Source organism: Oryx dammah, unplaced genomic scaffold (assembly GCF_014754425.2).
Source record: "Oryx dammah isolate SB20612 unplaced genomic scaffold, SCBI_Odam_1.1 HiC_scaffold_23, whole genome shotgun sequence".
Lineage (NCBI taxonomy): Eukaryota > Metazoa > Chordata > Mammalia > Artiodactyla > Bovidae > Oryx > Oryx dammah.
Window position 1 is genome coordinate 79,489,042 of NW_024070207.1, and position 21,973 is coordinate 79,511,014.

Genomic DNA, 21,973 nt, shown 5'->3' on the forward strand with positions numbered 1-21,973 from the left:
TTTGGCACTTTTAATGCTGTGGACCGAGTTCAATCTCTCATCAGGGAACTGAGATCCCAGAAGCCACAGGGCATGGCTAAAAAATTTTTTAAATGATGTCATAAGACTGGCATCCTGATCTAATAGGATATGGCCTGATAAGAAGAGGAAGAGGGGCTTCCCAGGTGGCTCCCTGGTAAAGAATCCACCTGCCATTGCAGGAGACACGGGTTCAATCCCTGATCCAGGAAGACCCCACATACTGTGGAGCAACTAAGCCCATGCACCAAACTAATGATCTGTGCTCTAGAGCCTGGGAGCCACAAATACTGAGCCCATGTGCCACAACTACTGACGCTTGTGTGTCCTAGAGCACGGGCTCTGCAACAAGAGAAGCCACCACAGTGAGAAACCCATGCACCTTAACTAGAGAGTAGTACCTGCTCGCTCTCCAGAACTAGAGAAAAGCTCGCACAGCAACAAAGGGCCACCACAGCCAAAAATAAGTAAATAAATAAAATTATAAAAAAAGAGGAAGATCTCTCTGTTTTTGTTCCACGTGAGAATACAGAGTGAACATGATCGTTTGCAAGTTGAAAAGAGAGCCCTGACCAGGAATCAAATTGGAAAGCAGCTGGATCATTGATTTTCCAGTCTTAAGAACCCTGAGATATAATTTTTAAGTCACATGGTATTTTGTTATGAAGCCTGAGATAAATAAGACAAAAAATAAAGCTGCTATGAGCATTTGTATACAAATATTGTAGAGACATATGCTTTCATTTCTTTTACATAAATACATTAGGAGTAAAATGATTAGATTGTATGTGTAAGTTTAATTTTTTAAAGATACTGCCAAACTGATTCCTAAAGATACTATATACCATTTTACATCTCCATCAACAGTATATGGGGTAATTTCCTGGTTAAGACTCAGGGATTTTGCATACCAGGGCCTAAGTTAGATTCCCTGGCAGGAAACTAACATCCTACAAATTTTGAGGTACAGCCAGAAGAAAAAAAAGTTGGCAATAAAGGAGAGTTCCATTTCCTGGACAACTTCACATACAGTTGGTATGGTCAGACATTTAATTAACTTTGGCCATGCTAATATGTGTGTAGTGGCATTCTGCCATGATTTTAACTTGTATTACCTAAAGACTAATCATATTAAGCAGGGTTCACATGCTTATTTGCCATCTGTATATGTTCTTTGGTAAAGTCTGTGTTCACATCTTTTGCCTGTTTCTTCCTCCACAAAGTGGTGGCCACAGGCCTTCTCTCACCCCTCGCCCTTCCTCCTGACACTAGAGTAGCACTCTGCCCCTGGGCTTCCATCCTGGGGGCTTTGTCTCCAGACACTCTCACCCCATTTCAAACCTAGGAGGAGCCTCATTACTCCCCTCTCATTGGCTAGTGTCCCGCCCCCAACACACACCTTATGCCTTCAAAGCTTCCTCAAGTCCAGGCTCCTACTGCCTCTCCACTCTCCAGGAGACCTGCCCTTCCCTACTTTTGGGGTCCACCAACCCTATCACGCTCAGGGCCCTGACACCTCCCAGGGCTCCCAACGACTCCCAGGGTGCCCCCACTCCTCAGGCCACCATACTCTTCCAGTTCCTCAGTAGGGAAACATTCAGTGCAGATTGACTGAGTGTCTACGATGTGGAAGGGACTTCCCAGGTGGCTCAGTGGTCAAGAATCCGCCTGCCAATGTAGGAGTCTCAGGAGACACGGGTTCGATTCCTGGGTGGGGAAGATCCCCTGGAGGAGGCCATGGCAACCCATTCCAGTATTCTTGCCTGGAGAACCCATGGACAGAGGAGCCTGGCAGGCTACAATCCATGGGATCACAAAGAGTCAGACATGACTGAGCGACTTTCCACGTAAGATGTGGAAAGCTCTGTTGGAGGCTGCAGTACACCTCGGTAAACTTGGATTCCGGTTTTGCACCCCGTTTTTAGTTGTGAGAGCTCAGGTGGGGCCTTTAACTTCTCTGGGCCTCGACTTTCCCCTCTGACACTGGAATAACAACATCCCCTGGGTGGAAAGAGTTTTCCCTTGGTGATGGGAAAGAGAGGCAGCGGCTGAGGCAGGGCGAGGCCAAGAGTGCGCGCTGGCTCCCAGGGCCAGGACTCCTTGGCGGCTGCCAGGTAGGTCACCGCGCTGGTTGGGGCCCTGAGCACGGGACCGGCCGGCTTCAGCCACGTCCAGGCCCGGGCTGGCCACCAGGTGAGCGCTCCCGAGCGCTCCCAACGCGTTTGTGGGCGGCCGTGCGTCCACCAGGCCAAGTACAGGTCATGGAGCGGCGCCCGGGGGGCGGCACGGACCCTAGGGGAAGCAAAGGAGGTACCGGGCTCGGGGTGGGAGGGTAGTGGGCACGTCCCTGCCAGCCCTCGCACTTCCTGTCTGCTCCTCACCTTCTCCTTCTGACAGGTGGTAAACAAAGCCGCCCTGGCGCCCGAGCCGCGGCGGCGGTGGCGGCGGCGGCGGCGAGCGGCGGGGGCGGCGGCGGTGGAGGGCAGCGGCCCAGCGACCCCAGCTGGGCTCGAGGAGCCGCACCCACACCCACACCTGCGCCGCGGGGCGGCGCACCAGACCCCGGGACTCCCAGGAGTCTCGGGGGAGATGTGCTGGAGGGGTCTGCCCAGGGTCACTGGGGACACCTGGGCACTGGGCGAGGCGGGGGGTTGGAATCGGGGGGGGGGGTCTGGTGGATTGTGGGAGGTTCGGCTGGAGCCTCTGGGGATAGGTGGAGGGGCCATCTGAGGCTACATGGACCAGCAGGGTTACCTAGGACATCTAGAGGGGAATCGGGGTGCCTGGGCCACAGGGAGCAGACCGTGTTCTGTTGGGACATCTGGGAGAATCTCGGTCCTTCTGAATATTGGGGGGAAGAGTTTGGAATCTGGGGTTGTGTCGGGGGCCCCCGTCAGAAACCTCCAGAGATATTCACAGGGTGTTCGGAGGTGTCCAGGAGTGCTGGAGTTAAATAGCTCGCCAGGGATATCGTGGGAGCAGGCGGGGGTCCACGGGCATTCCCGTGATAGTCGGGGGTCCAGGGAGGTGAAAGACACAGTCGGTGACCTTCGGGACTCTGAAAAGGAGTGGTCTCGGGGATCTTGAGGGGAATTCTAGGTCTTCGATCGTAGGGGCCCGTGAGGGTTCGCTGAGACTCAGGGTGGGCCCTGATCTGTTCTTTTCACTCGCGCAGGCGGTGGCGGTCCCCAGCCCGAGGGCCCCCGCGCCAAACAGTTCCTGGCGCGGCTGGAAGTTCGCCCCCTGGCGGCCCGAGCTGCGGCCGACGTGGCGGCGCTGGTACGCAGGGTCGGCGCCACCTTGCGCCTGCGCCCCAAGGAGGGTGCGTGATGGGGCGTGGCCTTCTGGGGCGTGGTCGGAGTGGAGCGTGTTTCTGAGGGGGCAGGCCCAGGATTTTAGTTACTCCCCTTGGTGGGACCAATGAGTGTGAGTAGGGAGGCCCGGGCTCGGCTGTGATTTGAGAGTGCTGGAGTTAGACTAGAATATTCCTCTAGGAGGTTACATCAGTTCATTCGCTAGGTCATGTCCGACTCTTTGCGACTCCGTGAATCACAGCACGCCAGGCCTCCCTGTCCATCACTAGCTCCTGGAGTTACATAGAGAGGGTTATTTCAGAAGGTGAACGCTGCAAGATTTAGCTGTTGGTGCGTAGTTCAATCTTTACTTTCTTCAGAAGTGTTTCAAATGGCATTTTTGAGGAGGCCAGGCCTGGAGAGGTTTGGGGGCGGGCATTTAGCTGAGGGGCGGGCCTGGAATATCATTCAAGGGGGTGGAGTCTATAAACGCAGCGGGGGAGCGGCTCGAATTGTCAGGAATAGGTTGAGGTTTTACAGGCTAATTAGAGAGCAAGGCCTGATATCTTCACCAGCTGGAATCCTGGAAAAGCACCGTGTAGGGCGGGCCTAAGGGTTTAATATGAGAAGTAGGATCTGCATGTTATTAGTAGGAAAGTTTGGGGAATACTAGAATAGCTGTTGCCAGGGTTATTAGTTAAGAAGGTGCAATCAAGATAGTTATTCATGTGGGCGGAGCCTAGTTTAATGAATGTGCAAGTCTGTGCATCCTAAAGGGACGGAAATGAGATGAGGCTAGAATATTAATTCAATAGACAGGTCCTCGTTTCTTTATAGTATCCTTCCGACTGCCTTTTTCATCCCCCAGCCATTAGCATGCTGTATTCTGCCGAGATAGAGGTCACAGACAATCGCCTTCCTAATGCCAATTTCGTGGAACAGCGTCCCCAGGTACCACCTTGTCCTCCTAATCAAGGCCACCTGCCTCAGGACTGGCAATGTATGTACACTTGTGTCTTTACTCCAGCATCGTCGGTCAGAGACCATGGGTATACGTACCGCACCACCCCAAGTGACCCAGGGTGAAGCTCGTCCTCCTTTGAAGTCACCCCAGGCCTCTGGTCAGTTCTCTGTTGAACTCATTCGCAGTTCCGCCGGCTTTGGCTTCACATTAAGTGGAGGCCGAGATGCAGGTGGGGATGCTCCGCTGGCAGTGCGCCGGCTGCTGAAGGATGGACCAGCTCAGCGCTGTGGTCTCTTGCAGGTGAACCATAAGGCACCCTCCATTCGATGATGTCGGCCCTGTCCTCCCCCGTTGGTGTGCTCTCCATTTTGACCTTCCTACAACACCCCTTGCCTTGCACTGTTGCAGGCCGGTGACCTCGTGCTTCACATCAATGGAGAGTCAACTCAGGGCCTCACTCACGTTGAGGTCGTGGATCGCATTCGTAGAGGTGGCCCCCGGCTTTGCCTTGTGCTAAGCAGGCCTCCTGAAACCCACCGTGGCAAGCCTGAGGTGGTGGGAAGGCCCCAGAAAGAAGATGGTGGGTTTCCTAGGGGAGAAGGGTCAGGGATCTGTGAGGGGAAGAAGAGGGTCACAGAGTGGAGAGGCTGGGGACCTCGTTAGAAGGGTTTGGTAGTCTCAACTGGGAGGATCAGGGCTCGGTGTCTGAGGGTCATGGTATTTTCAAAAGGGGAGGGGAAGACCGGGGTCCCAGGGTAGGAGTAAGGGTGGATTTCAGAGGGAAGGGTTTTGAGGTACTGGGAGAGAAGAGAAAAGATGGTATTTGGGGTGAAAATGGGCGTTTAGAAGGAAGAGTTGTGGTCCTCAGATGGGAAGACAGAGTAGGTCTAAGCGGAGAGGGGATGGGATAGGGAACCAGAGGGTAGGGAGACTAGTCCCAAAAGATGAGAGATCCACTAGGGTAAGGGCTGGGAGTTGAGGATGATGGGATGAGCAAGGAGAGAGTCTGGGATCCTAGATGGGAGGGTTTGACTGCATTTGGGGGTTGTGGGAATTGATTTCTGAGAGGAGTGTTCTGGATCCAGGAAAGGAGGGGAAAGGAAGCATCGGGTCTTGAGGTGTGGCCCCAATTCCCGGAGTGCGTGTCCATGCCTTTGTCTAAGTATCAGGGTCTTTGTCTTTTGTACCCCTTAGAGTCTGCAGGCCACCCTCGGCCAAAGAGCTCCATCCCCATTGCCCACCCTTATCGCCCAATCTTAACCGCAGTACTGCCATTCCCAGATCGCATTCCAGATCCTGGGGAACCAGAGATGACGAAGACTCGCAGTGCCAGCACTTCTTCCCCACTTCAGCACCCACGACCCCGTACGACCCCCCAAAACCGGGGCAGCCAAGAGCCTCGCCCAGAAGTGGCGGCCCACGGCCCCGCGGTTCCTGCTGCAGAGCGCCGCACGGAGGACCCCAACGACCAAACTTCGGATTCTCCCGGACCCTGGCTGACGCCCAGCGAGGAACGGCTCTCGCGGGCCCTAGGGGTCCCAGGGGCCGAGCAGCTCGCCCTGGAGATGGCAGCCGGAAGGCAGAGGCACTGAGCTTGCAGCGGAAGGCTCACTTGGCATTTCCCAACCTACATCTGGCGTGCTCCCCCTGCCGCTCACTTAGCATCACTGGGAGAACGTCCTCGGTCTTGTCCCACCACCCCCCATCCAGCTTCGCAGTCGACCCGCCCGCGCTCCCCTCGCGGCGTCAGTGGTATGGGCCTTCCCAACCGGCCAGCCCGGCACTTCTTGTTTCGGGACCGGGGAGGTAATAAAATGGTTCAATCCAGTCTTGACTTGCCAGGTGCTCCAGGCCAGGTGGGGATCCCGAGTCCCACACGTGAAAGAGGGGGAGGGTCGATCTGGTTTCGAGGAGGGTCTCTTCAAGCAACCTTTTTACTTCACGCGCGCTGTTTCTTTCAGGACTCTAAAGAGCTCTTTTCTTCTGCCGGCGCGCTTTGGACCCACTCTGTTCCCACTTTGCCAACTCCTGCTTCTTTCCCCATTCATTCATTTCACTTTTTTGGAGGTCTACAGGGCTCGCAGCTAATTATTGCGCATGGCATGGGGGATGCAGAGGTGGGCCTGTTGTGGGGAGAGTGCGCCAGTTTACCCACAACCCCAGCCGGCCGGCCGGGAATCGTCCAGACCCTCAAGTGAACTTGAAAGCAAAGTTAGAGCCTGGCGGCTTCCTTCGCCGAGAGCCTGTGGTCACTCACTTCCGGCCTGGTCGGCCAGCTTTCGCTGGCTGTAGACTGCCACCCTCAAGGCACGGGCTGGGGCCCCGGAGCCCCCCTTCGGGGCGGAGCCAGGAAGGTGTGAGTCAGCAGGCTGGGCTAAAAACGGCTGTTAGAACCTTTGGGCCACGCCCCCCTCTTCCACAGATGGTGACGAACTGCAGCCGGGCTTGTGTGCACACGCTACAAGCTGGGCGTTCCCAGTCCTGGGAGAGGCCAGAGTTTCCTCTGTCCTGGGAACAGAGCCCCAAAGCCCGGTCTTATATGGCGAGCTGGGCTCCGGTGTAGCCCCAGCGCCGGCGCTGACTGAGGTCAGCAATGTCCAGTCACCTCCGTGGTCGCCACACTCAACGACACTTGGCCCTATCCCCCCAACGAAGGAAACTGTGGTCTGGAAGGAATGAGCAACTCTCACCTCTATGGGGAGGGGCTGGAGAGGTGGGAGAAAGTAAAGGACCCTCATCGGAGTGTCCAGGGCGGCTCTGTAGAGGAGAGAGGGACTGTAAAACTAGGCTGGGAGTTGGGGTATAAAGAGGTGAAGAGGTGAACCCTTGAATGATTAGCGCTGTAGCAATTGTGGGAGAGTGCACTGGGGCTTCTAGCTGACCCTTACTCAGCTTGATAGAAGGTGTGGCTCTAGGGAAGTCAGGGAAGGACTTCAGAGCCTTAGTCACACCCAGGAGTCTAACAATAGTAACCCCAACCACCATTTACTTGGTCTTACCCTGGCTACCGGCTTTACTGGCGCTATTTCCACCTAGTTACACATTGACTCAACAATCCTGATGTGTCCATTTCACAGAGCAGAGAAATGAAGCCCAGTGAGTATAAATAGCTTGATGAAATTGAGGATTGAAGCAAGATTTAATCTTGCCCAATTCCCAAACCTGTCCTCTTAATCTCACCTGCATTTGACAAGTATTAACTGAACCCCAACTGTTTACCTTGCACTGTGATAGGCACTGATGAAATGTTGGAGAGATGAAACATAGATTTCTATCCTTGTGTAGCTGATGTAGTGGAGGGGGGTAGACTGATGTCAAAAAAGACAAAAGAAGATGAATAAAAGAATTTCAGAGAGAAGTGAGAGTTATGAAGATAGCAAAAGGTTATGGTGGGGAAGGTAATGATGGTGGGCTGCTGACCTCTTTGAAGACATAGTATTTGATCTGGGACCTGAGTGACCGGAAGCTAGATGTTTGAAGGGGTGGGGTGGGAGTGGGGGTGGGGAGAAGGGCATTGACAGCAGTGGGAGAAACAAATTCAAAGGCTCTGATGTGGAAGGGAGTTTGTTCTGTTCTAGAAACTCAGGCATGGCCTCACATAGTTGGAAAGCACACACTCAGCCCTGGGAAGGATATGCTTCATGCCTTCCACTATCCAATCTCTTTTAGCCACCTGGACTGAGGACAGCCCCTTACTTGGTTTTGTGGGACCCAAGGTTCAGGGGGGAAAGCGGGCAGGCCCTTGAGTTGAACCATCCTGGCCTTCCAGCCATGGCTCTCCTCACCTCAAATGAGAATGAAACCAACACCCAGTCTGGAGAGAGTGTGCCAGAGGAGCACACCTTGGGGGAGATCCTGATTCCACTACCAGGTGCAGGTCTCAGACGCAGAAATTGAGGCTGAGTCAGGAGAAATTACTTGCTCAGGATAACTCACTCTTCAAATGTCATCAGCCTTTTCACCCAGTCTGGCACCCAGGAGCCTTCCCCTCCTTGTGCCAAGCTGACGGCAATAAATAAAACTGTGCTCCTTCCGCATTCTTCATCTAAGACCGGGCTGACAGACCCTCTACTTAGAACCAGGAAACAGAAGCCCAACACTTGGGGCCAGGACTTCCCTAGAATTGCAGAACAGAGAAACAGACCCTGGGCTCTGACACTGTTAATAACGTCCACTCTTCATTTAGGGAGCAGCGTGATGCTCAGCAGGCTTTGTTCTCTCTCAGCCTGGCAAGGTCTCATCCCCATCTAAGTTTATTCCACGATCCACCACATTTTATCCACAATCCTGAAATCCAAAAAGCTTTGGAAACCAACAGATTTCCCACAAGTTGGGCACCATTTGGTTACAAAACTTGACCTGACTTAACCAGGAACAATTTTTTGGTCCTGTCTTACCCCACTTACTGTGAAGGTCCACATCATTCCTTGAGGAAATATTAACATGTGTGTGTTGCTGTTTTTGTTTTGTTTTTTTAAACGAGGCAGTCTCAGATCCCGCTGAGAGTGTTCAATAATACCTTGTATGCATTGGGAAAATTTTCCAAAATCTGAATTGTTCCGAATTCTGTAAACATACTTGAGTTTAACCTTGGCCTGGGCAGTTTTTACAGCTAAGGAAACTGAGGCATTCCCTCCCAAAGCCAGATCTCCACGGTTCTGAGGCAGTCCCAGGCGCATTGGTATTCTAAAAGCGTGAAGGGTCTCTCCATTGTAACACAGTTCTGTTTCGCAGAACTGCCAAACTGGCGCCCCTGAAGACTGGGCGCCTCGGGGGCTGAGAGCCCGGCGGGGAGAATCCTTGGCGGGCGGGGCGAGGGGGCTTCCGGGGCGGTGGCCACCTGGCCCGACCCGCTTAAGCCCCGCCCGCTTCTGCTCTGCGCGGTGATTCACTCCCTCCTTCGCCCCGGGGGCCCCCTTCCCGGCCAGACGGCTGGCAAGACGGCTGGGTGTGCAGCGTCCTCGTAAACACGAGCCAGCGAGCAGGTCTTCTGCGCCTCTTGGGACTCGGGTCCACACCATGGCGGATTCCGAGCGCCTCACCGCCCCCGGCTGCTGGGCCGCCTGCACCAGCTTCTCGCGCACCCGAAAGGGATTTCTTCTGTTTGCTGAGATTGTGAGCGTCCCGGGACTGGCGGGTGGGCAAAGGCAGGGTGTGGTGGCAGCAGCACGCGGAGCGGGGCAGCTCCGGGGGAGGCAGGCGCGCGGCCAGGGGCTCTCGGCAGTGGGGCGCCAAATGGGTGGGTTGATGGCAGAGGCCCGAAACCAGGGGCGCACGGAGGGCCAAATCAGTGAGGTCTTGGAGAAGGTGGTCAGGAGCTGCTGGCCCACGCGGTCAGGCAAGAGGCCCACAGGACGGATGGCGGGCTTGGTGGAGATAGACCCAGTAGACTCATTGGTGGACTCCTGGAAGGTGTCCCCAGGTCCTGGGTGTTGGGGGGACATCCCGTGGCAGGGCGTGGCGCGGCCTGGGCACAGGCGGGCGGGCTGGCAGAGCGCCCAGGGGCGGGACCTGTTGGGGTGGGGCCCCGCGCGCTCTAGTCCCGCAGGGTAGGGTGACTAGCTCTCCCCCAGTTCTTCCTAGCCCCTCTGTGGTGGGGCGGAAGGTCTTTAGCTATCTGGGCCGCTCAGGAGCCTCGGTTTCCTGTACTCCTCAAAGTGGGCGCCTCCTTTGAGTCCTTTGTAAAAGGTGCAGCGCCTTTAATGGAGCCCTGCCCCTCGGGTGTTACTCTCACCGATTCTCAGAGAGGTTGCTGGGGGAACTGCATGTCGCGCGCCCTGTCAAAGCCCTGAAGCTGGTGCCCCGAGTGCTGGAGGCAATACTCTCCACAGGGCATCCTAGAAGGAAAAAGATGGGAAACCGAAGCACCCAACTTTACCTATTAGCTGGGTGTTTGTGGATTAGTCACTTCACATCTCTGTGCCTCACTTTCCTCATGTATAAAAAATAAAGGTACTAATAGTAGTACCCAGTTCACTAGGTTATTGTGATGACTGAGTGAATTAATACTTGTGCAGCTCTTAGAACAACATTTGGAACACAGTGTGCACACACTAAGAGTTTAGCTATTGCTATTTGTCATTTTCCCAGTCCTGAGTTTGAGATGATCCCCCGCCCCAATTGAAACCATTCCCCTCAGCCCTGGGAGTTGACTGAGGCCCTCTTTCACATGTCCTTCCAGATACTGTGCCTGGTGATTTTGATCTGCTTTAGCACCTCGACATCAGGGTACTCTTTCTTGTCAGTGATAGAGATGATCTTTGCCGCCGTCTTCTTTGTTGTCTACATGTGTGACCTGCACACCAAGATACAGATCATCAACTGGCCTTGGAGTGTGAGAAAGGGGCCACAATGGCAGGGCTAGGGAGGGATACCGGAAGTTGTGATTGTGGGGGTCAATTCTGAATGCTGACTTCCCTCTTCTCCCTACACCTCACAGGATTTCTTCCGAACCCTTGTAGCGGTCATTCTCTACCTGATCACCTCCATTGTGGTGCTCGTTGAGAGAGGAAACAACTCCAAAATCGCTGCGGGGGTAAAGGCTGTGGAGTCAGCTTCTAAGCACAGAGAGAAGGGTTTGAGGATCCTGGGGCTATTTCTGCCCCTGCTTCTGCCAGAAAGTGTGTGACTCACAGTAGGTCACACTTGTCCTTAGGGCCTGCAGGGAAATCAAACTGAGGCCCTGGTTTTCCTCCCCAAATCATCATTTGCTGTAAAGAGCCATCCCTTGTCTGACACAAGGACTTTTGTGCGAAGCACATAGAGGTGGAAGCACAAAACATTATCAATGTCAATACATTAGACTAAACCATCTGCTAGACCTTTGTTTCAATGCACAGTATGAATGGCATCCCCTATATGTGGGGCCTGGCTTTCCTGGTGGCTCAGTAGTAAAGAATCTGCCTGCAATGCAGAAGACCTGTGTTCAATCACTGGGTCGGGAAGATCCCCTGGAGAAGGGAATGGCAATCCACTCCAGTATTCTTGCCTGGAAAATCCCATGGATAGAGTCGGACATGACTGAGGGACTAAACAACAACAACATATATGGGGCCACTGTGTCGCTGTACTGTGTTGAGATGTACTAGGAAGGAGGAGGGTGGGGTAGAATCCAATCTCTGGTCTTTCCCCAGGGCTCTCTGAGATCCCCACCTGTGGCTTTAACCATCATCCTTGCACGGGCTAGTCACTGGAGGTGGTGGATACAAGGAGATAGGAGGCTGGGTAGGCTGACCAGTCTAATCTACCCGCCCTCACTCCCATCCCCAGGTACTGGGCCTATGTGCTGCAGGCCTCTTTGGCTATGATGCCTACATTACCTTCCCCTTGCGGCAGCAGAGACATACAGCAGCCCCTACTGGTAAGTGTGTGGGTGTGTTGGGGGTGTTGCTAAGGGGGCTGAGAAGATGGGTTTCCCAAGGGGCATGAATGCCAACTCTGTCTCTTGTTGGTACTTAAGGCTTTAGTGCCAATAAGTACCATAAGCTTCAGTATTCTTATCTGTAAAACAGGCATATGGATCCAGCCAATGCTTTCTCTCTTTTCCTCTTGCAGACCCTGCAGATGGCCCGGTGTAGGTGAACTCTCTTCATTTCTCTCAGCAATCTGCAAATAACACCTCTATTGAAATAACTCCTCCCCACCCCTACAACACTCCCAGTCAACTCCCAGCTCCCTATTGAGGTAAAAGTGCCTTTGTCGTGGAGTTTGTCTTCCAGCCTGCCAATCAACCCTCCTGGGTATGGTTGCCTTTATGGGTGTGCCTAGGGCCCCCTTCTGCAGTATCCAAACAGAGACATCAGTTCTGCCTGGACAATGCCCCACCTAAGTCACAAAATGACGAAAGAGGGTACCTCAGATTTCAGACTCCAGGCCCCATGTTGTAACCCACTCTAAATAACCTCTTCAGTATGTGTAGGGGGTGGCGGTGTTCTGTGGAGCAATAAATAAATACTATGCAGATTATTAGAACATATGATAGTGAATAAATTAATCCTTTGATTAAATGTAGATAAATCTCAAACATCAGTAAGGGAAAATTGGGGAGGGGGGATGCTGGAGCAAGGAGGTAAAGAAGACAAGCCTGTTTTACAACAAATATTAAATTAGTAATACAAACAGACAAAGGAGGGAGGAGGGAAGGGGATTGATGACTTAAGTTGGGGTGTAGGTCTTCATCTACACTGACTTGAGAATGAAGCCCCCCCAGAACTGTCACTCCTTCAAGCCACGATGCAGTTCTTATCTCTGGCCTGTCGAGACATTCCTGGGCGAGAGTTCCCAGGGAGCTGTGGAGATGGGGAGTTGGTGGTCTCAGCTGCCGTGTCTTGAGCAAGCACTGGCCTGCACAGGTGCGGGGACAGTGGGATGCGTTCCCCTAGAAAGTAGCCGTCCTCCTCTGAGGACTCGGAACTGGAACTGGAGGGTGAGCTGGAGCAAGATCCTGAGTCCGACCCTGATCCCAAGTCACACTGATGGTGGCGACGTCTGCCAAAGTGGCAGCGGTGGTGGTGATGGTGGTGGTGATGATGGTGGTGGTGGCGGTGGCGGCGGCGCGAGGGGCCCCTGGGCGGGGGGCTGCGTGGTCTGCGGCGCTGGGCTGGGGGCGCACTCAGGGTCCGCCGAGGGCCTCCCTCAGACACCAGAGGGTCTCGGAAGCTGACACGAGGGGCGCTCTGGCGACCAAAAGCACCATCTTCTGGTTGTGGATCCGGCTGGCTGGGAGGCCCCAGGGGTGGTTCGGGGACACTGCGGAGCCCCAGCTCAGGCATGGAGTGGCGGTGGGGAGCCCCTCTCAGAAAGTGGGTGGGCTCCTCAGGGCCTGCAGCTGGAAAAAGATGGAGAGTCGCCCTATACCTCCTGCCCCACTCCCATCCCACCCAGGAGAGGCCTCTGGGAAGGACCTTCTCTCTCCCCATCAAGACTAGGAAAATGGGGGCAGGCATCGGGGTGAGGCAGAAAGGTGGGGAGTCCAGGAAATATGAGGCCTTAGGCAGGTTCTGGGTGGAGGTGAAAGCAGGAGTAACAGGACTGGATTGGCGTATGGGGTGTGGCCAGGGGTGGGGGTGTGGCCTCTGGTGGAAGGGGCGTGGTATAGGATGGAGCAGAATCCTGGCAGGGTAAGGGAGCAGAGGGTGAGGGGTCAAGTGTTTGGAGGAGGAACTTGGGCTCAAGCTGGGACAAGTTGAGGTAGGGGAAGGGCCCTGCACAAAAGTGGGGCGGAACCAGGATTCACCTGGGGTGTGGTTTGGGCTGGAGATTAGGCCTGGAATGGTTTGGGGATGGAGCCAGGACTGAGATGGGGGTAGGGCCAGGGATGCCAGGATGAAGGGCCCGGGCTGGTCAAGAGGGCCGGACAGGGTTGGGGGAGGTGGGGTGGCTCACCAGGCGCTGCCTCGGCGTTGGTGCCTTTGGCGGTAGTCTCAGATGCCCCCTCCACAGCAGAAAAGGGAGCTGTAGAGGCTGTGAGAGGTGTGGAGACTGTGCTTGCGCTCCAGCTGCGGCGGCTGTGCCCTGGAGCCATGGGCTCAGACCCCAGGCTGCAGGCTCGCGAGCAGAAGATTAGGCCACGGCGTGGCAGGAAGGGGCGGCCCAGGAGAGCTCGCCCACAGCGACTACAACAGAAGCAGCGCTCTGAGGCGTGCCAGTGCTGGCCCTCATAAGCCATCTGGCCTTGGTCCAGGCCTGCAGGGATGGACAGGAGGGGGAAAACTGAGGCAGAGCCCTCAGGCATATCCCCATCCCTACTGAATGGGAGCCATTCTTGGGAATCTGGGGCAGGGTTCCTGAAGATACCCTTTTCCCCCACCTCTCCAGATTGGGGCCCTTCCTCACCCTCCTCTCCTGGAAACTGGTTGATAAATGTCTCCTCTGCTTCCCTTTCTTTCCCCAGGTAGCCCCTCCCAGAGTGGAGGTGGGTATTAGACTCTAAGATGTGGGTCAGGCTTAGACATTAAGAGGTGGCTTCAGGTGGAAGGAGAATGGAAGGTAGACCTGAAGAGACTTGGGTGGTGGCAGCAGGATAGAAAAGGTAGGGCGTGGCTTTGGTGGGAAGGGAGTAGATCTTAGAAGGCTGGGTCTGGCTTAGAAGGTAGGGTTTACCTAGGCTGATGGAGGAGAGTGTGAGAGAACAGGGCATAGCTTAGAGTAGGGGCTAGGTTGAGAGGGTAGGAGAGTAACTTGGAGGGGGGTGCTAGAAATTAGAGGGCACTCTGGAGGTGGGCCTAGATATGTAGTGGTGCCTAGTGTAGCTGAGTTTAGAAAAGATGGCATGATGGGGGACATCAGTAATGGAATTGCAGTGAAGGGTATAGGGCTACAGTGCTGGGGCTAGAATTAAAGTATGGGGTATAATGGGAGATGGGGCCTGGAAGACAGAGGAATCCTGGGGGTGGGGCTATGACCCAGCTGTCCATCCATCACCCAGCCAGTCCCATATTCACCCACCAATGTGCTCCCCGCAGCCATCACAGTACTCCGCGTGGCGGGCCTCATAGCAGGCACAGCAGTGGGGGCGACTCTGACGCATGACATAGCGCTGCCCCCCGAGCGATGCTTCACACTCAAAGCAGCAGAAGTGACCCATGTGCCAGTGCCGGCCCTCGGCTTCCGTGCACTCAGGGGAGAAGATGATCTGGCAGGCAAAGGCCATCCGTGGCCATCAGAAGGGTCTGCCCCTGGCCCTGCCCACCCTCCATTCCCACCGTTGGGCAGAAAGGCACAAACCTCATCACAGGCTTGGCAGCGTGGGCGCAGGCGTTCGGCATGGTGGCGACCACAGTAGACCTTGCCAGCATGGTAGAAGTAGATGAGGTCCACCAGCAGCTCCCGGCACGTGGAACACACAAAGCACTGTGGGTGCCAGCATGCACCTAGGCCTGCACGGCTGGCAAACACGGCAATGTCCCCACCTCCAATCTGCTTCCCACACTGTGAAATGACAGGTGAACACTGTCACCATCACCAAGATGGTCAGATGGATGGGGGTTAGCCAAGGCGTGTCACACCTGGGCCTTCCCCATGGCCTATGTGACCAGCCCCATCCAGCGGGTAACTTCAAGATAGGCCCTGCCTACATGGCTGGGGGTGAAGGTGGGAGCAGGAGCCTTTAGAGAACAACCCTGCTCCTGGGGAAAACCACAGACAGGCCCTATCTCTTGTGGGTGGCCTCAAAGTCAAGTCTCGCCTTTAGGGGGTTGGGAAAACCATAGAGACAGGTCAAGCCCAGTTGGGGGACCTCTGGGCAACAGACCTCACCTAACAGTAAGATCTAAGGTTAGGGTCCACCCACCAGGGGGGCCTCAGAGACAAATTCCACCCATCGCCCAGCTCTGGGTTGCCCTGCCACTGTGGGTTGGTTCTTAAGAACAAGTCTCGATCATAAGAGGGCCAAAGAGATAGCCCACATCTCATGTCCACAGCATGGAAGGGAGAAAATGAATAGAGAAGGTCTACTAGGCTCTCCTTAGAGGCAGACCATACCTGACATGGGATCTGAGAAACAGGCCCCAGTCCACCAGTGGGCCCTACAGACAGACCTGGCTGGTCAGGGAGGCCTTAGATATGGTCCCTGCCCAAAAGCAGAATGTGAGGAAAAGACCCCACCCACCAGAGGGGACACTAGACAGACCACTAGGGCTTAGGTGGCCAGCCTCATCTTCCCAGGGCCTGGGAGATGGGTCTGCACCCAAAGGCTTGGAGCAAAGGCACTACTTACTCACTGAGACCCTCCATGGCTCACCTCCTCGCAGATGGCCCCAGTGATGGTCACGGGGAAGATGCGCACAGTGCCACGCCCCAGATTCTCCCGCTTCCGCTGCTGGCTGAAGGCTCTGAGCTCTTTCTTCTCCTCCTCTTCCAGTGCCGTACAGTACTGTGCCTGGAGTATCAGGGGTCTTCCAGGCTCTTCCCCTGATGCCTGCCCCACCCTGACCTTCTTCCAGATTTCATCCTTGCTCAGAAAGTTTACTTCTAGGCCTTTGTATAGGTACCTCAAACACCCACCCCTTACCTCTTCTCCCAAGGCCCAGCTGTGGTTTTTACCAAGGAATGTCCCCTGATCGCCCCTGCCTGTCTAGGCCTGTCCCCTCACATCAGTTCACCTTTCCTCCTCTGAGCCTGCCCACTGCTTTCCAGCTCCCAGCATTTGTTGAGGCCATGCCCCCTACCCGGCATGCCCTTCCTGTCTTCTGCCTCCTCACCTCACTGTCATGTGGGGGCAGCTGGTGCAGCAGCTGCTTGATCCTGTATTTCTCCCCAGGACTGTTGACATAGGGGACCTTGTCTTCTGGGAGGCAGCTGAAAAATTGGTATACCTGGAGGGACATAGGGGATGGCCGAAAATAATTGAGACTAGAGGTGATGCAGTGGGGTGGTTGTTGTTCAGTGGCTCAGTCGTGTCTGACTCTTTGTGACCCCATAGACTGCAGCACACCAGGCTCCCCTGTCCTTCACTATCTCCCAGACTTTGCTCAAACTCATGTCCGTTGAGTCAGTGTTGGTGGATCCCTACTTTTCTGAGAAAATTAAAGTCATCAGGAGGGAACTTCTACTGACCCCTCTCCATCTCTCCTTCCTAGAGGCCAGAGCCTTCCTGCCACCTCTCAAACATACTGAGAGTTCCTTAATGTCTTGACTCTTCATCTGATGCTTCACTTTTCTTTCCCCATTTATAGCAAATTTCCTCAAAAATGTATGTGTTTGCTATTTCCATTTTGTCTCCTCCCATTCTCTCTAGACCCCACTCCAGTCGGGCTTCTCCACCTCCTCTGTCTCTGTCCCTCCTCCAAAGCTATTCCTGTCATAGTCATCGATGATATCCAGATTGCTAAACACATTTCTCAGGTCTCAGTCTTCATCCAGTTTAACCCATCAGTAACACTGGACACAGCCAGTCACTCCCTGTTCCTGAAAACACTCTGTTCTGTTAGCTTCCACAAGACCACACAGCCCTGGGTTTGCTTCCTCCTACCTTATTGACTGCTCCTTCTCTGTCCCTCTTTTGGTTCCTCCTCAGCTAGTTGATCCCTAAATGTGGAAGGGTCCTTAGTCTCAGTCCTTGGTCCTCTTCCCTCTGTCTACCTTCAGTTCTTTGGGAATCACATCCAACTTCATGGCTATAAATACCATCTCCTGGCTAATGCCTCACAAATGCATATCTCTAGCCCTGTGACTTCTTGTTGAGTTCCATTTTCATGTGACCACTCAGATGTCCAATGGGCATCTCAAACTCCAGACAGCCAAAACCAAAGGTATGCTCTTAGCCTTCAAACTTGCTCCTGCCTTGGCCTGCCCCATATCAGTCAGTCCATCCATCCTTTGTGTCATCTTTGACTGCTCTCCTATACCCACAAGAAAATCCTCTAAGCTCTAGTTTCAAAATATAACTAGACTCTTGACTACCTCTCACTATTTCCACTGCCAATGTCATGATCAGGATCAGTCACCTGGACCACTGCAGTTGCCTCCTCTTCACTAATCCCCTGCTTCCATTCTCACTCTCACAGTCCATTCTACACTCAGCAGCCAGAGGGATCCTGTTAAATCCTAAGACAAATCACATCCCTTCTCTGCTCACAAGCCTCTGGTGTCCTCTCGCTCATTCAAAGTGGAAGTCAAAGTTGTGCCCATGGCCCCCACCATCTCTGACCTCATCTCCAACCACTGGCCCCATTGCTCACTGTGCTCCACATACACTGGCATCCTCACTGTTTCTCACACATGCCAAGCACACTCCTGCCTCAGGGCCTTTGCATTAGCTTTTCCCTTTGCCTGGATTGTTCTAATCTCTGATATCTGCATAGCTCACATCCTCACCTTATTCAGGAAGCTCAGACATCATACTGTCACAGAGGCTGACCTGGGCACCTTATTTACAATTCCAACATCTCTGTCTCTCCCTCACTTCCCTGCTCTATTTATTCCATAGCTCTTCTACCATTTGACATATGAATCAATGGAAATATGGTGAATGAAAAGTGCTGGGATAAGGCCTGAGGTAAGGCGAGAACAGGAGTGGGGTGATCAGGTCCTGAGGAACTGGCCCAGCCATCAATCAGGGTTCCCTGCTAGATCACAGAGGGGTCAGAAGGACATGCACAGTCTGACCACATATTCTAGTGTTTCTCTGGAAATAGGTTCCCACCTGAGTGTGTGTGTGAGTATGTGTGTGTGCGTGCCCACTGGTGAGCAAGAGTGGGTGGTGGCGTTTGGTCACCTGCTCAGGTTTGAGACCAGGGGGCACCCAGGCATACTCCTCTGAGGCACAGCCTGAGTCATCATCGGAGATGGAGTGGCGCTGAAAGTCTGAGATTAGCCGACACATGATGCGTTCCAGGTCCACAGGCACTGCATGCACGGCGTGCTCCTCCCGCGGGCATTTGCAGTGCTGGCAGATCTTTCTGAGGGGGCGGGGATGGGGGTCAGTTCCTAAGGGATAGCTCACTGGGACCCCCCCTTGGCGGCCCAAGGAAGTCTAACCGGAGGGGCAGAGATACGCAGATTATCGCCAGCAAAAGACTTGGAGCCTGAGAGGGCTCTGGGCTTGGAGGCGGTGCAGAGCAGACGTGAGGCTGTGAGCCAAACCACTGTGGGGGAGTGGGCGGGGGCTGTGAAGGGCGGAGCGGCCACCTGGGCTGGGAGCTGCGAGCAGGGCTGTGGGCCTGGCCAGAGGATGTGAAGCGAGTGGTGGGGCTGTGGGAGGTCTCAAGGCCCTGACTTTCAGCACTGGGACTTGGGTCACACTCTCCTGGCAGCGGACCTGAGTAGGGGCGGGGCTGAATCTGAGATTGGAGTTATAAATCTAGGGGTTTCCCCTCAGGACTTTGGAAGTTGTTGGGGGAACTTTTCCTAGAGGCGGGCTCTAGCTTGTGCTGAGGCTATGAACTTGTGAGGAGGTCGGGCTCTGAGCCCGTGAGTAGGGCTCTGTCTGTTGTATTCTATGGGAGGTTTTGGGTACAGGGCTTCACTAGGAGGATAGGACCTGGGTGTGGGAGAGGAGTTCTGAGCCCAAGAAGGGGGCTGGAGGTCAGTGGGCGGTGCTCAGAACCCGGGACCCAGGCTCTCCCTAGAGACGAGGCTCGGAAACTAGGATACTTTTGGGGGCGGGGACGTGTAGTAGGCGGAGATCTCCTGGGAACGCCACAATTAGGACCGAGTCTGGCGAGGGAGGGGCTCTGGACCTGAGCTTTCTCGAAGACCGGGCTCCAGGCTAGGGGAGTGGCCTAAGTCTCGGTGGGTTCCCCTAAGGGCAGGACCCTGACGAAGGCAAGGTCACCTACCTCCAGCCGTGTAGCAGGAAGCCGGGGCACTGCTCCCTGCAGGAGTTGCAGGGCTGGCCGCGGTCTGGGTCCTCTGCCTCTGGAGGCTGTAGTGGGCGGGGACAGACGCGGGACCGGGCGAGGTGCGCGAGGGCGGGGAGGGAGAGAGAAATCAACGCCCGCCTCTCCATTCCAAGGACAGCAACCACAGGCCAGGGCCTGTCCCACCAGGGCAACGCCAGGCAGGCTGGGACAGAGCCCAGAACAGAGGGGGACACCACCGAGGTAGAGGCGGGGCAGCTGAGGATACCTCCCTACATGACCCCCTTTCAGGGAATTTCCCCTCCCTGGGCCAGCCTCGGACTCCCCTCACCCAGACTGGGCACCTCCCACCAGCCTCCGAATCCTTCAGGCCTCAAAACGCCTGAACTCAGAGTACTCTCCCCACCAGAGCAGAGACCCTGATCTGGGTGTCTCTTCCCAGGCCTCATCTCACTGGGCCCCTTCTCCACTCAGGAACCAGCAGCACTCCAGTTCCACAGGTTGGGAGTCTGAGACCCCATCCTTACTTGGTATCCCCATGTGAACCCTGTTCCTATTTTCAGAAGCTCAAGAGCTCTTCTGGAGAAGGCAATGGCACCCCACTCCAGTACTCTTGCCTGGAAAACCCCATGGACGGAGCAGCCTGGTAGGCTACAGTCCATGGGGTCGGGAAGAGTCGGACACGACCGAGCGACTTCACTTTCACTTTTCACTTTCATGCATTGGAGAAGGAGATGGCAACCCACTCCAGTGTTCTTGCCTGGAGAATCCCAGGGATGGCAGAGTCTGGTGGGCTGCCGTCTATGGGGTCGCAGAGTCGGACACGACTGAAGCGACTTAGCAGCAGCAGCAGCAGCAAGAGCTCTTCCCCAAACCCTGGCTTCACCTTTTCAAACCCAAGGAACTGAGAGCCTTCTCTGGGATCTCAGGAGGCCCTTGAGCCATTCAGAAACTCACACCCCAAGAAGCCTTGGCCCTTATCCCTCATATCCTAGGGCTATTCACTCTTCTGGACCAGACCCCACCCAGACAGCCCCTCCAAAGGAAGACAGAGACCTTCCTATCTAGGAAGTCAAAAGCTCCATGACTCAAGTGGAAGCCTGGAAGCTCTCTTACCCCCATATCCCAACCACTTGACTCTCAATATTCAGGCACCCCAGGAGTGTAAGGCCTCACCCCTCAGTTCACCTTCCACCCAGGTACAGGGGGAGGTCCCTTTCTTCAGAAGTTCAGGAGGTCTCTGCTCAATCTAGGACTTCAGGACCCAATCTTTTGGCTCTCAGAATCCCCTCCCATAATTCACCCAAGAGGGGAGTGCACCAAGTCCCCTGCGTACTGATAAAGGTGTGCGGAAAGGTGATTAGGGAGCAAGGGCCACCAGATTTCTACGTTCCTTCATCCACATGCTTCCAGCAGCCCTCCGGTCTGGGTATCCTGGGGATGGGGATTCCCAGATCCTCTGTGGAACACCTCCTCTCTATCCCTTGCTTCTTCTCCTGGGTCTCAGTTTACCCCGACCCCCATCGCTGCCCCCAGTCTCGCTCACCGCACGCCCGGAGCGGCGCCTCCGGGACCCACGCGCGAACATGGCGCGCCCAGGCAGGGTCCAGCCGGGCCAGGTCAGGCGAACTGAATCCTTGTGGCCGTCTGGCCACCGTGCGTCCGGCAGGGGAGCTCTCGGTTCCGTAAACCTGACACCGGCGTAGGAGGAGCGCGCCCAGCGGGTTCCGCCCCTGGGCCTGTTGTCTCTCCCGGGCCAAGGCGCCCCCTGCCTAGAGGTGAGGGGCGCGCAGCCCAGGAGCGCCGTGCGCGACAGCTTCCTGGCACTCCTGCTTGGGCGGGAGCTGGGCCTCAGAAATCACAGTCCCCAGAACCCCAGGGTTCCATATGATCACTCACTAGATGTTCTAGGGCTGGAGGGCTCCGTTGTGGAGGAGGGGAACTTGGAAATGGTGACCTGACTGCAAGGAGTGTGCGCTACAGTACTTGTATTGGCACTTTGTGTCAATTTATCTTGGATGTTTATTTGGGGGATGGGTTAAAGCCACCTTTTGGTCCTCCCCTCACTGGTGATGATCTAAGGGTCTCTTTCCCTCCGATTAATGCTGCACGAATGGTCTCCAACCCTATTTCAGGCCCGTCTGAAAGCTAGACCTTGTACACCCCCGATCCCCATGTCCTCGCTCATAGCCTCTTTCAGAGAAAGCCAGGGTTATTTAAGATTTATGGGAAAGGGCTTAAACTGACTGGCCAGGTTCCGCGGCCCTCTTCCCATCCTTATAGTTTCAACTGCGAGGCCCTGTAAGCCCTTAGAAATATATTTTAAAGGCTTCTCTCCCCTGCTCCCACTTTTCTCTCTCCAGGTATTCTTTCCCTGAGCTAGGAGTCTCTCCTTCGCC

At 54.9% G+C, this 21,973-nt stretch overlaps 3 protein-coding genes across 10 annotated transcripts; 2 read left to right on the top strand and 1 right to left on the bottom strand.

The window, feature by feature from the left end:
- Positions 1-2,166: 2,166 nt before the first annotated feature.
- On the top strand, positions 2,167-6,103 carry MAGIX (MAGI family member, X-linked). Of its 7 annotated transcripts, none has more exons than XM_040265957.1 (6): positions 2,167-2,328; positions 3,194-3,340; positions 4,180-4,262; positions 4,339-4,575; positions 4,684-4,855; positions 5,542-6,103. In XM_040265957.1, exons 1-6 carry the CDS (start codon positions 2,280-2,282, stop codon positions 5,865-5,867), a joined length of 1,014 nt encoding a protein of 337 aa, XP_040121891.1. In that variant the 5' UTR covers positions 2,167-2,279; the 3' UTR covers positions 5,868-6,103. The 7 variants fall into 7 exon arrangements, with proteins under 7 accessions (XP_040121891.1, XP_040121890.1, XP_040121892.1 ...); XM_040265956.1 differs by having other exon boundaries at positions 2,235-2,328; positions 5,470-6,103; XM_040265958.1 differs by having other exon boundaries at positions 2,236-2,328; positions 5,557-6,103.
- A 2,996-nt stretch (positions 6,104-9,099) lies between these two features.
- Positions 9,100-12,247, top strand: PLP2 (proteolipid protein 2). The gene is made up of 5 exons (XM_040265965.1): positions 9,100-9,390; positions 10,457-10,609; positions 10,715-10,810; positions 11,545-11,635; positions 11,830-12,247. The coding sequence occupies exons 1-5, from the start codon at positions 9,295-9,297 to the stop codon at positions 11,850-11,852; spliced, it is 459 nt and encodes a 152-aa protein (XP_040121899.1). The 5' UTR covers positions 9,100-9,294; the 3' UTR covers positions 11,853-12,247.
- Position 12,248: 1 nt separating this feature from the next.
- On the bottom strand, positions 12,249-21,255 carry PRICKLE3 (prickle planar cell polarity protein 3). 2 transcript variants are annotated; one of them, XM_040265964.1, is made up of 9 exons: positions 21,121-21,255; positions 19,554-19,639; positions 18,491-18,674; positions 16,476-16,589; positions 16,016-16,153; positions 15,001-15,204; positions 14,722-14,908; positions 13,660-13,959; positions 12,249-13,102 (listed from the first exon to the last, which is right to left on the bottom strand). In XM_040265964.1, the coding sequence occupies exons 1-9, from the start codon at positions 21,160-21,162 to the stop codon at positions 12,498-12,500; spliced, it is 1,860 nt and encodes a 619-aa protein (XP_040121898.1). In that variant the 5' UTR covers positions 21,163-21,255; the 3' UTR covers positions 12,249-12,497. The 2 variants fall into 2 exon arrangements, with proteins under 2 accessions (XP_040121898.1, XP_040121897.1); XM_040265963.1 differs by lacking the exon at positions 21,121-21,255 and having other exon boundaries at positions 19,554-20,214.
- Between the last annotated feature and the right edge of the window lie 718 nt (positions 21,256-21,973).

Coding starts and splice junctions, on each gene's coding strand:
- PLP2 (XM_040265965.1), top strand. CDS start 9,295: ATGGCGGATTCCGAGCGCCTCACCGCCCCCGGCTGCTGGGCCGCCTGC. Junction 9,391..10,456: donor TTCTTCTGTTTGCTGAGATT/GTGAGCGTCCCG, acceptor ATGTCCTTCCAG/ATACTGTGCCTGGTGATTTT. Junction 10,610..10,714: donor TCATCAACTGGCCTTGGAGT/GTGAGAAAGGGG, acceptor TACACCTCACAG/GATTTCTTCCGAACCCTTGT.
- MAGIX (XM_040265956.1), top strand. CDS start 2,280: ATGGAGCGGCGCCCGGGGGGCGGCACGGACCCTAGGGGAAGCAAAGGA. Junction 3,341..4,179: donor GCGCCTGCGCCCCAAGGAGG/GTGCGTGATGGG, acceptor TTCATCCCCCAG/CCATTAGCATGCTGTATTCT. Junction 4,263..4,338: donor TCGTGGAACAGCGTCCCCAG/GTACCACCTTGT, acceptor TCTTTACTCCAG/CATCGTCGGTCAGAGACCAT.
- PRICKLE3 (XM_040265963.1), bottom strand. CDS start 19,723: ATGGAGAGGCGGGCGTTGATTTCTCTCTCCCTCCCCGCCCTCGCGCAC. Junction 16,590..18,490: donor CTGGTCTCAAACCTGAGCAG/GTGACCAAACGC, acceptor ATGTCCCTCCAG/GTATACCAATTTTTCAGCTG. Junction 13,103..13,659: donor CAACGCCGAGGCAGCGCCTG/GTGAGCCACCCC, acceptor ATCTTTTTCCAG/CTGCAGGCCCTGAGGAGCCC.